Genomic DNA, 12,452 nt, shown 5'->3' with positions numbered 1-12,452 from the left:
AGAGGAGGAGGAGGAGGAGGAGGAGGCCAGCCTGAACTGAGACAGAAAAACACTGTCTCAAAAATACCCCCCCAAAATTAGACTGTTTTTCCTTTTTAGTATGAGAGATGGTTTGTATACTGTCCAGAATATGTGTGTGAGGGATATTTCTGTCCTTGTCTCATTCTGAATAACTAGTAATTCCTTATATATCAATGACGCTGAAGAATAAAGCATTTATGTATAATTTAAACACATTATGTCTATTTTCCTTTTTGAAAACTCTACTACTGATTTATTTAATAAATCTAAAGATATACAACCAATTTGTTCTGCCACATACTTTGCTTTTTTCTTCATTTTCCAAATGCTATAGGTAAAATATGTGAGTATTTACTATGACATCTAGCTCAAATTTGCAGTATAATGTGGGATTGAGAAGCTGAAAGAATTGTACTTACCATAAAGAATTGCAAGAAGAGAAAGTGGCATGACAAGTAGTCCCACTAGCATATCAGCAATAGCTAGGGACATTAAGAAGTAATTGGTGGCATTGTGCAGTTTCTTTTCCATGCTTACTGCCATGATAACAAGTATGTTGCCACCTATTGTCATGATTATTATGCTGACGATTGAAAGTGCTGGCCAATTTTGTACCCCATCTGGAAATTTAAAGCGTCCACCATCGGAGGTATTGAAAATGTCAGTTACCATAGCTGCTACTGGACTCACAGAAATATCAAATTGCCAAACCAACAGGCCAATTAGGTGCACACTGAAAATTAAGAAGAAAGAGAAAAAACCCAATCAGGTACCTATAATATTACTTCTGCACAATATATTGCTTATACAAAACAATTGCCTCTCCTTCAAAAACCACCACCACCACCACCATCATCATCATCATCCTCATCCTCATCTCAATCACTATTTTTACTCTCCTAATTAAACCTCAGTATTTCTCTCTGATTATTACAAATTATGCATGTACTTTGTTAAAATACATGTATAATCTCATTTGATTCTATATAACACCACATAAACTCAGTATTAATTTATGTCCATTACATTGATTGAGCAGAATCAAGTATAAAGAGGTTAAATAACTTTCTCATGTCAATATGTAGCATGCTAAAGTCTCACTGATTTCAAGGACTATGCTCTAAACTTGTACTGCAACCCCAAACTACAGTATTGTTCATTTTGTTGTGCTGGTTTATTCTTCACACTTTAAAATATTAATTTCTTTGAGATACCCTTTGAAACAGGTGACAAGAGAACGAAGATTTTATGAAATGATCCAGTAGCCTGACAAGAAAATTCGAAGTTGCCTTCTTTTGATCTAAAGCTAGGAAAAATAACTTGCCATCCCGTCACCTTTAGAAAACTGAAAGAGGCACAGTGGGTTTTAACAGTACATACTCATTTCTTTTTAGAACTGTTCCTACTTTCTCACATTTGCAAAGTGACTTTATAGTGGTTAACAACTTTTTAATCTTCTTTTTCTTTCTGGTGCTGGGGTCACATCCAGAGATTTGAATGAGCTAAGTAAATGCACTCAACAACCATGCTCCAAAATTTCCTGTATTGGTCTTTACATTTTCCATGTATTTGCCAGTTTCCTCATTTGTGTCCCATGTTTTCAGGACCTACTCTAAGTTACGTAATGATTTATGGTGATGATTAACACCTGTGGGTGTGTTACATTTTATAAACTAGGAACTAAACTTCAGTAAATTAAAATGTACTTATTGGTATCTAGGTATATTTTTCTATTAGGACTTTCAAGCTAGGTGGTTTTCTAATGGAAAAGACATAGAGAAGGCTGACCTTGAACATTCCAATTTCCCCTGATGGTGATAGGAGATTCGTTCAAGTTACATACATAAGTGTTCTCTCAAAAGAGAGTCTCCTAAACTGTCTAATAAAACTAACATAGTTATTTTCATTAATGAAATAGCTAAGACAACCTGATTTCAAAGTTAAACAAAAATATTCTATGGTTACTTAATACTTACTTATGCATTTCTAAATTGGCCCCCCCAAAATCCTTATTTTTTTCAAGATGATATCTACCTATACAGAACTGGGCTCAGATAATTACTTAACTTTATATTTTAACTTACTGTATTTTTGTTTAGCTTAGTGCTGAGGATTAAACCCAGGGCCTTGGTCATGCTAAGCACACAATTCACCCCTCAACCCTTCTAGAATCTTTTCCAGGGTCTTTTGTGGCCTCATTGAGAAGAGATTTGTTGTCCTGCTGTGTTAAATTAGCTGATGACATCTAATTTATTCCCACCGGACTTAATGCTCAAATAATTATAGCTGTGTTTTTAATTATCAGTTGTAGACCCACAAATATGTTTATCCTTAAGGCCAGGGAATAAGTTGCTAAGAAAATATGGAGGCTAATTTCACTTTCCGCCCCTCCCCCAGTACCTGGGATTGAACTCAGGACCTTACGCTTGTGAGGTAGGCACATGCCATGAGCTAAATTCCTGGCCTCTAACTTCACATTTTAAAAATAAATTGTGAGAACATCTAAATTTTTTCATGTCTTTAAAAGTTGTCGAGGAGTTCAGGGTAAAATCATGCATAATGAAAATATACATGAAAACTTACGTCTCATTATACATTTTATAGTTTAATTATCTCAGGATTTTATGGTAGAAAAACACTTCTGTGTCTAACTGTTCAGAACATGCATATTTCATAATAAAAAATCCATGAAACAAATACTGAATTGCAGAGATGTCTTATAGAATCCAAATATATCTTTATGAATTACAGGATAAAGTAAGGATTATGGGATAGATTTTGAAAGAATATTTACTTCAGTTTCCTGACTTTAATTAAATTCATTTTGATTAAGTCATATTAATATCACTTATTGTTAAGGTTTTTATGATTTTTGTTGTACATCAATCATATGTGTACAGTTTTGTAATCAAGAATTGGCTGCAGTTAATTAAATTTAACATTTAATACTCATGTGCTCACTGAAATATATAAAGTCCTTTTATAAATACAGAGTAATTAAAGTCTTGCTCTTGAAGTTTACTCATACATTAATTGTTATTAAGCCCACTGGAACCTCTCAAAATATGTAAATGAAAATCGTAATTTCTCTCTGGACAATGCAAACAATTTACTCACTGTTCCTGAATTTTAATGAAAATATAATTTTACATTCTAAATATATAAAATAATAATTTAAATTAAAATCTTGAGTCCATTTTAAGTTTACTGAGTTTTTGCGTTGCCATATGACAATGGGTATTTATAGAAGAGACAAATTGTTCATTGTTTCTCTTGTAGAATGGAGAAAACTATACTGATTCCTTAATTTCACTGTAGAAAATGTTTATGTCTTTAACATAGCCCTACATCATATTACAGAGCATCCAATGTTGGATCCAATACTAGGCTATAAACAATTTCCTGAGTGAGCTCCCTTTGAAGACACAGAGAAGATTATATACAGAGCAAAGAAATTCAGGTCTTTTCAACTCTACTGGTCAGAGTTCATACAGCTTTGGACCTCTTTTCCTGTGCCCTATTCCTCCAAGAGTAGATTTAGATTAGATCAAATTTAGAATTCCTTAGTTCTTCAATCTGATTCTTTACTTACCTCTTTTCTGGTGTATTCTGCTTATTTCAACCAGTAGGTCATTATATCAAGACTTATCAGAATGGTATTATTTTCCTCTGTCTACCTACATCCACCAACCTTTACACCTAACTTGGAGCCTTTTCTTTTACAATATCCATTATTCTTTGTGCAGTCAGAGGCTTATTGAAACATCTTATTATCTTGCCAGTTCAGGTAACATTTAAAAAAAAAAAGGAAGGAAACTTTCTCCTTTTTAAGTTTTATCCAAACAGAAAACAACTATGAGAATTGGGATTATTTGAAGTCAGTGTACTATCCCCATATTATATGTTTGAGTGCATAACCTGAAATCTTTACTTAAAATACAAATTATTTTCCCAACTTATTATTTTGAGATAGGAAACATCTATAATATTAATCTTTTGAGATGAGTCATTTATGCAGATAGAGGCAGATATACCCGAATAGTCATATTGGAGCATTTTGAACATCTTTAAGCAAGCTACCATAGACATCATCTTTCATTAAAATAATAAGTAATAACATCCTTACAGGAATGAATGCACCGCGTTCCTTAGGTTCACCATGGTTGCTTCAGTGTTAAGCAACCAAAGTATAAAATTGAGAAGAGAAAATTAATAGATTGAATTTATCGTATCCTCCATTCTGGGGAGAGAAAAAAGAAAAGAAAAAGAAAATTAGTTAAAAGTGCAAATACCTTGCATACTAACCAATTTAATAAATATAAATGCCTTTATTTAGTGATAAGAAGCAGGCAATAATTAATTTAGCACACAGGTAAGCCTGTTATATTGTAGCAGTGATAAAGAATAGCAAAGAACAAATTTTTCATTTCTTTACCAATATATAACCATCATAATTCCTCTAAAATTGCTTGCATAAACTTTATTTATAGGAATTGTACTAAATATCGCTCTGTTGCTATACACATCACTTCAAATCAATGTTTTAAGGGCCGGGGATTTAGCCCAGTGGTTCTGCCAAGTGCCTTGCATGAGCAGGTTCCTGAGTTTGATCCTCGATTAAAAAAAAAATAAATCAATGTTTTAAAAAAGGAACTAAAAGGCTGGGGATTTAGCTTAGTGGTTCCACTGCCTGCCTCTCAAGTGCAAGGAACTGAGTTCGATCCCCATACCAAATAAATAAATAAATAAGGAATTAGGAACATATCCTTCTTAATTGTAAACCATTGGAAGAAATTGTATAATCTAATAATTATCATGCCTAAAATAAAAAGATTTCATTTTATAGTAACATGGAAAACTAAAACAATTTTAATAAAATGAACATATTTTGCATATTTCATTTTATTTTTCTTCAAAGTAAAGCAATATGCATGTGCATAACAGGGTCTCACAATATAGTTGAGACTGACCTGGAGCTCACTATGTAGCCCAGGCTGGTCTCGAACTCACAGCAATACTCCTGCCTCAGCCTCCTGAGGGCTGGGATTACAGGCATGCACCACCACACCCGGCTGTATTTATACTTTTGCCTTAACCAGCAATATACTCCAGAAAGTAGAAACAGCAGGTTTATGCTAAAACAAGCAAATTGATGCAGTTTTCTCTATTAAATATAACAACCATTCCAGGTAGTAATTAGTTAGTAGCTAATAGATAGTATTTTATAGTCAGAGATTATGGAGTAATGTTGAAAATTGCTGACAAAAAATCAGTAGCACAAGATGTGGATTAAGTGGTGACAATATAACCTCTAAGGTACCACCATAAGAAGTAAACATGAAATTTGAATGACATCAAAGAATTCAGAATAAACACTTTTTATTTCTATAGGCTATTTTCAGAGTTATTTATTGTGTCACAAAACCCAACCCACAGTGTATTATTCTTCACTCGGTACTGTCTTCAGTATGTTAACATGCTGGTCAAGAGTAGACTAGACCAAATTTGCTAAGAATGGCTGTATCTCTCATTGTGGAAATACATCTTTATGAGGTGGAACATGTCACTATTGATCTTTACACTGAGACTGAAGAACTATTCAGTGTGGGTTCTAGTAACTATCATAAAGATCCCTTGGTCTTTCTGCTTAAGAGAGCCTTACTGGGAATAGCATGTTTAAGCTTCTCTATTCTCTATTTTGCTTTTTCTCTATTTTCTATTTAGATTTTTTGTTACATTTTATTTCCACACTAAACATCAAACCATATTCACTTCTGGGGTTATAAAACTATTCCAAGAATTAGGTTTGTGATGCTCTGAAGTTTGCTCACACTGGGTTGTCAATGAGAAGAATCTAAAAATGATTAAGATGTGATGTGTACATGTACCAATTTCCCAAGATGAATGTAACACAAACATATACTAACTATAAAAAATAGAAAATTAAAAGAAAAATTTAGAAATATCTGTGTGTGCAGGTGTGTGTGCATGTGAGAGAGAGAAAGAAAGAACGAAAGAAAGAAAGAGAGAGAGTTACATAGCTTAAGAATATGGCATAATGTTGAAAGATGAACAATTTTGTCTAGTTTGTAAATATTTTTAAAGAATATGATAATGAAAATCTGTCTTTATAATTTTTCTTTAGAAACTTGGAAGTAAAATTTCACAAGAACAAATTGTATCTCTGTTTCCCATCTCATTTAATAGAATTATTTGTCTAGTCATCCAAACTATCAATTTATTCTGTTCTCTTTTTATTCTCAACTTTCACTAAGTTCTATTAGTACTATGTACACAAAAGTGTATCATAAAATCATCCCCTTATCACAATAATACGTGAAATATGGCCTCCTAGGAACTAAAAATTTTGTCTGGAAGAGTGATATCAGCCGGACTGCTAGGTCACAAGATCCTGCCAGATAACACATAGTCCCTTTGCCCGGAAGGTCTGGAAATAAATGACAGGAAAAAATATATAAGAGATAAATGGATAGCAATGTCATTTTTCATTTTTTCCTCTCAGCCCCCTATAAATATCAAAACCCTTCCCTTTCCTATGCTAAAAGAAACCATGGTATGACTTTCAATACTTATTTGTCAAGTATCCAAAGATTAGTATATTTTAAAAGATTTAAAGAAAGGGTAAAATACACTGTACTCCAATAAGTTGTAACATAAAAAATGGAATTGTATTTGCCATAGCAAGATGCAGTGATCATCTTATTAAACATTCTATTATCCACCTTGTCAGCCATTGTTATAACTCAAAATATTATTATTTCATAACAATTCACTGGATCAAGGTTTTTATTCATTTGTCTAAGTTCTCATGTCATTGACAAGAACAATAATCGCAAAATCCATTATGTACACAGATATCCAATTTATCAACCTAAATGATTTAAGGGCAAAATCATGTCTTGGGCTGGTAAAATTTGCAGTCTTTTATTTGTTTTTTAAATTTTTTATTTTATTTACCTTTAAATTATTTTGAGGACTGTTATAGTGATATACTAAGTGTTCTACCACAGCTACAACTTAAGCTAAAGTTTTGCATTCCATTATTTATTTGTTTGTTTATTTTGGTACTTATTGAATTTTGAGCTGAGCACCTTCACACTGAGGGACATCTGCAATTCCTTTATGGCATTTTTAAATTTTTGAGACAAGGCCTTGCGAAGTCTCTTGGGTTGGGCTCAAACTTGCAAACTTCCTTCCTGCCTCAGTCTCCTAGAGTGCTGGAATTAGGAGTCTGTACCAGAATACTTGGCAAAGTTTGTATTGTTTTAAAACTGACTAAATATGAGAGAAAATGCCCTTAAACTTGAAGTTTAGGAATATAATAGGAATAAATTGTAAAATATATGTAACATAAATTAAGTTTCACAATGTGATTATTCAAATGGGTAGGTTAATATGGTGATACTTTGTAATAAGAAATGTTTTGTTGCTGAGTGTGATGGAACCTATGTGTAATCCCACCTCACTAGGAGGCTGAGGTAGGAGGATGCAAAGTTGGAGCTCAACCTGAACAACTCAGGGACTTAGCAAAATTCTGTCACAAAATAGAATATGAAAGGGATTAGAATGCAGCTTAGTGTGAAGGTCCTGGGTTCAACTGTCAGCACCTCCCACCAAAAGAAATGTTCTGTAATTCTACACAAAGGAAAGGGGATTCAAAACTCTCTTAAGCCTTGGGAAAGATCAGTTACTAAGAGGAAAAAAGCTCTACATATTCTTTCTTTTTCTTTTTTTTTTTTTTTAAGCAGTGCATCAAATTCAGGACCTTGCACTTTTGAGGCAGGTGCGGTGACACTGAAGTAAATCCCTGGCCTTAAATATTCTGATCTGTATACTTCTCAGATCTCACCAATCTTTCATAACAGAATTACCAGAGTTGTGTGAATACAAAAAGAATGTCTATGAGTTCAAATATTTAATTTTGGAGAAATTTGTTTTATAAAACTAAAACACTTGGTTGATTTTTAATGAGAATTTACAGGACTCTTAGAGTAGCTATACCTATATTTTAACATGTAACAATCTAATTGTTTACATATACCCACACATTGACATATGTGTGTATATTGATATATGTATGAATGTGGTTTTAAGTACAAAAAAAGATTAACCTGAAACCAATTAGCTATCTCAAATTTTAAGAGAAAATCAGAAATAAGTTTGCAATCAGTATGACAGCTTATCTCTAATTTCTTCTACAGCATAACTCACAAACATGTTCATGCTACGTCTAAAGAACTATATGATATTCAGACAAAAATAACAGAAGCTACATTTGCTAAGTCACAAAGGTGAACAAATAGTAGTTTCTGTATAGCTTTCAGTAGTATAATTTTACACAAAATATTACAGAATAACATCTATGGTATGAAAAACCCATATCTGAGCATTGTATTAAAATGACATTTGTGGAACCTGTGCATACGACATGTGTCATTAGCATAATCATCAAAAACAGTGTGGACACTTGAAAACAACTGAACTAAAACAGTACCTTCACTGGATATTCAGAAATAAACTTCAAACTATCAAAATCAGTATCACTCACAAAAATACTTAAACGTCATAATCAATAATCATCATGGAAATCAAAATAATGAAAAAAAGTAAAAGCACTGCAGGGAATAAAAGCTAGTAGCAGCATGGCCTTAAGGATTTTGTATTAAAAACAAATTCTTGAGTAGAGGGGCCATAAATGTGTCTTCCATACCATATTCACTAGCCAAGTTCTGAGTACAAAGTAATCGACTAACTGAAGGAAGGGAACTGGAGAAACTTGAAGAGATTAAAGGCCTAAAGTCAAAAGATCCTACCTGAGGATAAAGGAAGAACTGTAGTTTTGCTCAAATTGTGTTTGGAAATGTTAGAAGTAAAACTTTACTGAAAACCATGGGTTTTCCTTGCATCCTCTAAAGCTAGCCATTTACAGTTCATCCTTACCTTTATCTTTTCCACACTTTGACACTGTAGAAAGATTGATCACCTTTCAGTCACATTTTCTGTTTTCAAAATATTTTTTATTCTTTCTTTTCCAGGTCTGGTCAAACATAATATTAACAAATCTAAAGATAAAAGGCCAGCATTTCTACTGATGTTTTAACAAAAATTAAGGAATATGAATGAAGTCATTAAAATACATAGTTTATGGTAGATTTCTGGCAATTCCGTGGTCATCATGGTGATGTAGCAGGTTATTTCTTCTCATACTTGAAGAAACCACATCTGTCAGTGCATGTTGGTAAAAATTAGAATACCGAACCAACAGATGATTTCTGACTTAATTTTAATAATAAAGCATTTAAGAATTGGGCTGGGGATTTAGCTCAGTGGTTCTGGCTCCTTCCTTGCAAAGGCCCGAGTTCAATCCCCAGTACAAAACAGAAAAAAGAAAAAGAATTAAATATGCAATGTTATATACAGAGATTTGATTTTTGTCAGTTTTATTGTTCAGAAATTATGGACTCTTATTACAAAATATTTCTCTTAGTTATACCCACTGAACTTTTAGCAGATGGCTTAATAAAAATATTAATTAATCACAAATATTCAGATTAGCCCTAGAAAGGTGCTATTAATGCAGCACATATTCATGACAATTAATTTTGGGGATACTCTTTTAATTCAAAATTATCCTTAAGACTAATAAATAATGTAGGAATGCTCTTTCAACTTTAAATGTACTTGAGATTTTCTCTTAAAGTATACATGTGTCATACTAAAATTCACCTATGCCAAATATAGTCACATCAGATAACTATTAAATATTTTGATGGAAATTTTCTAGTCATAATCAATGAAATTAAAGATTGCTTTTCGAGTAGTGAATGCAGGATTTTTCAATACAATAAATTCCTTTGGAAATGTATCTTACAAAGTTGAATAAACTCTAACCTTCTATCTTCTATTGTAAGGCCTCAATTTATTCTATAATTTTGAATTCACAGAACACTCAGAGCTGAAAATCATAAGTAATAAAATAATCTGGTGCCTTGTCTTCAGACAGGTTTATATTTAAGCCATTTCAAGAAGTTTGACAATCAATGTTCTTTAGAATAACCATCAGGGGAGGCAATTTCATAATGTTCTACTGTTCAGCAATGTACTCCATCAGAAAATGTTATTTTATATCACACCAGAAGACTCGATAGACTAATAGACTTCAATGGAAGTTTAATTTGTTATTACACTAAGTACTGGATCTATATATACCACAAGATACCATGATAGTAGCAACCAGTTAATGCAGTGCTTTGGTTATTTTTTTAAAAAAAGATGCTTCTGCATAGTGTGTTATGGGGAAATCAAACAGTTCTGGGTATACAGTTATATGTATTGAGTGATTTTACAATTTCTTCTCCAAACCGAGACTCTTCTGAAAGTACAGGAGAGTACCATTAACTGGATGGGATATCTTAATAATAAGATGATCATTCAAATTAAAGGCAGCTCCAGTGCTAATACTTTTACACTCCTCTAGATAATGCAAGGGGTGGTTGAGAAAAATTAGCTGTTCCTCCTGTATGAGGAAAGAAAATGAAACATTTTCTCTTTATGTGCATTTATGAAATTTTTCTGCTTGACATGTTTTGTGAGAGATTTTGTTTGGTTCCATTTACCTAAAATGTGACCTTTTCCCTTTAGTTAAAATAGCACTTCAGAAACATCTCTCAAATTAATAGAGTTAAAGTAGCTACTGAAAAATCATGCCATGCTGGTGGTAACAGACAAGAGAATCTGTCATAGTGGGCAACACGCCCAGTGATTTGAACCTGCTTTCTCCATAGGTGGTAGCAGAACTATTCCTGAGTTGTCTCAGCGTAAGTATCCACATAGCAGAGTAAACTGAAGGTTTTTAAGGAGCAGAGCTTATGAGAGAACCCATTTATTAACTTTCTGTGTTGGAGACCAACTCCAGCTAATTCGCAAGACCAAAAACTATGTAGCAGTACCTTTATCTATTCAAATATTTATTGATTGCTTATCATGAGCTGGGCACTACACTAAATGCTGAGCATATTGTGGTAAACATGGTTGACAAGGTCTCTGCTCCCATGGAGGTTTCATGCTAGCTGGAGAAAGAGGAAATAAATATGTATAAAAGAAACAGGATAATTTCTGACAGTGATAATTATGGTGAATAAGGTGAAATTGCATGGTTATAGGCGTTTAAAATATTATAATATTTGAACAATATTAGCCAGCACTTGTGAGTTATTCTCAATCACAATAAAATACAGTTATCTTATACTGGTAAGGTAGGCACACACCAAATATCAAAACTGGAATAATGCAAAATTTTCTGTTAGTTTGATTTTACTTTTGCAAACTAGAAAAGAAAATACCCTCTTTGTCTTTTGCTAGGACACTCAATTCAATTTCGCTGCATACTAAAATGCATTCCCACTTACATTTACAATGGCATCTTCTCACCCACAGGCAGTTCCCACTTCCCAGCTCATGTAATTAAGAGATCACAAACTTGGACTATCTAGCAGGCCTTTCACGTTGTCGAAGGTTCCAGGTGAGTCATGAAAAGCGAAAAATTCAATCAGTTGCCCAGATGTATTTATTGCCAAATAACTGGGTACTTGGTACATCTGGACATCTGAATGAACTCTTAACTCCTCATCGCTGCAACAGCTCTTGATTCACAGCTTCAGAAACTCCTACACAAAGGGGAGAGAAACATGCACAAAAGCAACTTTGGAAATGAAGGTTCAGTTTATTTCTGGTTTTGTAATCACACCTGAAAAAAGCAAATCCTACAACAGTTTTATAACTTGTTATTATGAAATAGATGTAACTCACTGCTATTCAGTAATACTTATAAATAACACCAACAATGCAAGACTGAAACATGTCACAACTACATTACAGATGAGTCAAAATAAAAATTAATTACTTTGTATAATTCATAACATAAATAGTGCCTGATTCATTCTGGTATCATTCAGCAAGTAGCCCAGATGTTAAATGTGGTTAGTATAGGATACATGTCATTAGTGGAGAGCCTGTAAGAGGTAAGGTTTACACTTGCCTTTAGCACTAGCTCATTAGTCCCTGAACCTCTCTGGGTCTCATTGTTTTCATCTGTGACATTTAGAAGTCACTGTAGAGGACCTCTAGCTCTTCTTGTTTGTCCCAATTGCTGTGATCAAATCTAATTGATAAGTGCTTAATATTATTCTGTGCTATTTTACAAAGAGAATATTTCTAAATAAGTTTTCTTACAATAGATTCTACTTGTTATTGTCAATTGAATGTAAAGAAAGCATGGTGGTCACATGACAAAGCCTCAATCTGAAAGAAGCACGAATGTGACTTTGAAGTATTTTCACAATGCAGCCTACATATCTCTCAAATTAGTGTACATGCATTCCATACCATCTCTTCTATTTCCCAATGAATCC

At 33.2% G+C, this 12,452-nt stretch overlaps 1 protein-coding gene across 1 annotated transcript in view; it reads right to left on the bottom strand.

Annotated features, from left to right (window-relative positions):
- Window positions 1-12,452, bottom strand: part of Htr2c (5-hydroxytryptamine receptor 2C) — a 257,707-nt gene that overhangs the window by 140,184 nt on the left and 105,071 nt on the right. Inside the window, exons 2-3 of the mRNA XM_010603102.2 lie at window positions 4,148-4,261; window positions 441-754 (exon numbers count right to left, since the gene is read on the bottom strand). Coding sequence (XP_010601404.1) covers window positions 441-754; window positions 4,148-4,182 — 349 coding nt within the window. The 5' untranslated portion in view covers window positions 4,183-4,261. The remainder of the gene's footprint in view (window positions 1-440; window positions 755-4,147; window positions 4,262-12,452) is intronic.

The sequence above is a fragment of the Fukomys damarensis genome, unplaced genomic scaffold, assembly GCF_012274545.1.
Source record: "Fukomys damarensis isolate Sample0158 unplaced genomic scaffold, DMR_v1.0_HiC HiC_scaffold_39, whole genome shotgun sequence".
Lineage (NCBI taxonomy): Eukaryota > Metazoa > Chordata > Mammalia > Rodentia > Bathyergidae > Fukomys > Fukomys damarensis.
The sequence above is the reverse complement of the archived record's forward strand: the minus strand, read 5'-3'. Positions and strand labels throughout refer to the sequence as shown.